At 36.2% G+C, this 2,613-nt stretch overlaps 1 protein-coding gene across 1 annotated transcript; it reads left to right on the top strand.

Moving 5' to 3' along the window:
• The first annotated feature begins 204 nt into the window (after positions 1-204).
• Positions 205-1,993, top strand: LOC118736605. Its single transcript, XM_036466656.1, has 3 exons — positions 205-345; positions 568-1,106; positions 1,712-1,993. The coding sequence occupies exons 2-3, from the start codon at positions 758-760 to the stop codon at positions 1,972-1,974; spliced, it is 612 nt and encodes a 203-aa protein (XP_036322549.1). The 5' UTR covers positions 205-345; positions 568-757; the 3' UTR covers positions 1,975-1,993.
• The last annotated feature ends 620 nt before the right edge of the window (positions 1,994-2,613 follow it).

The raw sequence follows: 2,613 nt of genomic DNA, 5'->3' as shown, positions 1-2,613 counted from the left end.
AGCAATCGTTTGTAAAATCTTGTGGAACTTTTGTTCTGAAGTTTGGAGAGTTATGGCGCCAATATATTTAAATAACTTCCCATTGACTACGCAAAAAATTGAAGGTTTAGTGCAAGAGTTCGAAGCACTTGGATTTCCCCAATGTTTTTATTATGTTATGTTAGTAGCCTACATAGCCAACTATTCTTAAACTGCTGCTATCATTATATTGCCTGTAAAAACATTGCGCTTCATTTTTACAGATGGTTGTCACATTGAAATCCACCCACCTAAGGAAGATGCTACAGACTATTTCAATTACAAGGGATGGTATTCAACCGTGCTGTTAGCATTAGTGGACGCCAGGTAGTGGCACTTTAAGATGGTAACAGCGTTGGCACTTTGCTACGATCGTAGTAAAAACATTAAATATGCATATGCATTTAAAATAATAACAAATTTTTATCTTTTGCTACGAATTTTTATTTTTTAACACGATTTTTCTGGTCTTTTGTTACGCAGTCGGTTTCGTTAAGTGCCAACCCTGGATGTTAATGGTTAAGTTTTAAATTTCATAGTTATTTCCAGATGTCGTTTTATTTACGTGAGCTCCGGTAACCCAGGACGTCGCAACGATTCGCGAATTTTCCAATCCTCTTTTTTAAACCAATACTTGAATCAATGTAATCTTCTGAGCGACTTAAAGAAAAATATTTCAGGTGTGGATGCGCCAGTTTTTATTATTGGTGACTCCGCATTTCGTTTAAGTGACAAACTTATGAAGCCATATCCTTTCTACGTTTCGCAAAGCCGCCAACAAAAGCACTTCAACTATGCACTATTCAAGTCCCGTAGAGTAGTGGAAAATGCATTTGGGCACCTCAAAGCACGCTCCAGGCGCATTGGAAATGGCATTGACAATTCATTTAAAAATGCTAGCGCTATAATTTGGTCGTGTTGCGTTCTTCACAATTTCCTAAATGAAAATAATGACGCGATAAATGAAAATTGGATGCAAGCTTTACAAACTGCAGAAGCAAACCGCACATACCCTCAGCACATTGCGTCACTAACGGAGCTAAGCAATAACCCAGAAGGAATAAGGAACGCAATTGCTACTTTTTTGTGTAAGTTTTATTATCAAAACTTTTATTTATAAAAAAAATTCATATACATTTAAAAAAACCAAAAGTAGTATTCCTTAAATTACATAGCAATTAATTCATTGAGATCACACCTTTAATATTTTTTGGCAGACAAATGTGCACATAAACAAAAAAAAAAATATTCCATAAACTATCTAGTAAATAATTCATTGAGATCAAATACAAAATATAGTTATATGAAAAATAATAGGGACACGACATTTTCATCACTTTTGACTATTTTTCTTTTGATTGAGTCAAAAGTGGTCATAATGTCGGGTCCCTATAATTTTTCATATAACTGTATTGTAAATGTTTTGGGATGTAGTATTTGGCTTTGAGCCACCGTAAATACATGTCCTTAATTAGACGGTTTTCTTAAAGGACTTACTGTCTTTTTAAAAAATCTATTAGTGCATTTTGCACTTCGGCTTCTTTTTCTACATATGATTTCAAAATTTCTTTTTTTTCTTCCTCAATGGATATAAACCTTTCCGAAGTACTTTTAATGTCGTCTTGGATTACCTCAATTGTTTTTTCAAATCTTTTAAAATAAATACCTAATCCCTCTTTCTTTCTTACTGCAGCGGACGACGGCGGTGCCGGTGATGACAATTCTTCTGTAATTCCTGGAGTAGCGACGAACGATTGTGGTGTCATTGGTGATGCCGTAGGCATAGACGGTGATGGCAGCGGTGAAGTGACAGGTGTATACGGTGACGGCAGCGGTGAAGCTATAGACATTGACGGTGATGGCAGCGATGAAGTCGTGATTGATGATGGTTGCGATACAATGTTCGAATTCATGTCTTTAAAAAAAAAATATTTGTATTATTCAGAATTTTATTGAAGAACGCCCTTTCTTAGAATTCGGGTCAAAAATTCCCTATCTCAGTTGAAAATAAATATACATAAATATAAGCACGAAACTATGTACACTTAGGTCTTTTTTTATGCGGTACATGCGTTCCTCAGAAAGCCCATAAAAAAGTTCTTGCCAAAGGATTAAGCTTTAATTTAAAACAAAGATTTCGGTTTGAAATATGCACTGAAATTTGGAGGTGGATTTCGCGCAAAAATACTGTGGATGGCGTAACCGGGGTGATGAGGTTATTTTTTCTAGCGCGACCGAAGGCCATCAACGCGGAAAGGAGTTTTGTGCAAAAAATACTGCTGATGGCCTAAAACGAGTTTAATTTTTCTTTGCGAAAATGCTAATTTCACCCCATTTTGCAATGGCCCCTCGAGTGCCTGTGGAAGAGGCAGGGAGAAGAAGGATGGCTTTTCTTAAATTTTATACTATGCTCTTTTTAATGAGTGTAGTTTTAGGTGACACACCCCTTCTCCCTCCACTCCCCACCAAAACATCATTGTACAAATAACCGAATATTTCCCACGCACAACATTAAATCCTCTGATGTATTCTTTGATTACTATAAATGTGGCAAGATATACCGCGGAAACCACATACCGATTTTCAGCTTTATGC

This window comes from Rhagoletis pomonella, unplaced genomic scaffold, assembly GCF_013731165.1.
Source record: "Rhagoletis pomonella isolate Grant_MI unplaced genomic scaffold, Rhpom_1.0 Rhpom_scaffold_00003, whole genome shotgun sequence".
NCBI lineage: Eukaryota > Metazoa > Arthropoda > Insecta > Diptera > Tephritidae > Rhagoletis > Rhagoletis pomonella.
This window is presented reverse-complemented; position numbering and strand designations above follow the sequence as displayed.

What these genes read in the sequence shown, in the direction of transcription:
- LOC118736605 (XM_036466656.1), top strand. Translation starts at nt 758, where the DNA reads ATGAAGCCATATCCTTTCTACGTTTCGCAAAGCCGCCAACAAAAGCAC. An exon ending in CGCAATTGCTACTTTTTTGT is followed by an intron (nt 1,107 to 1,711) that starts GTAAGTTTTATT and finishes TTCTTACTGCAG; the next exon opens with CGGACGACGGCGGTGCCGGT.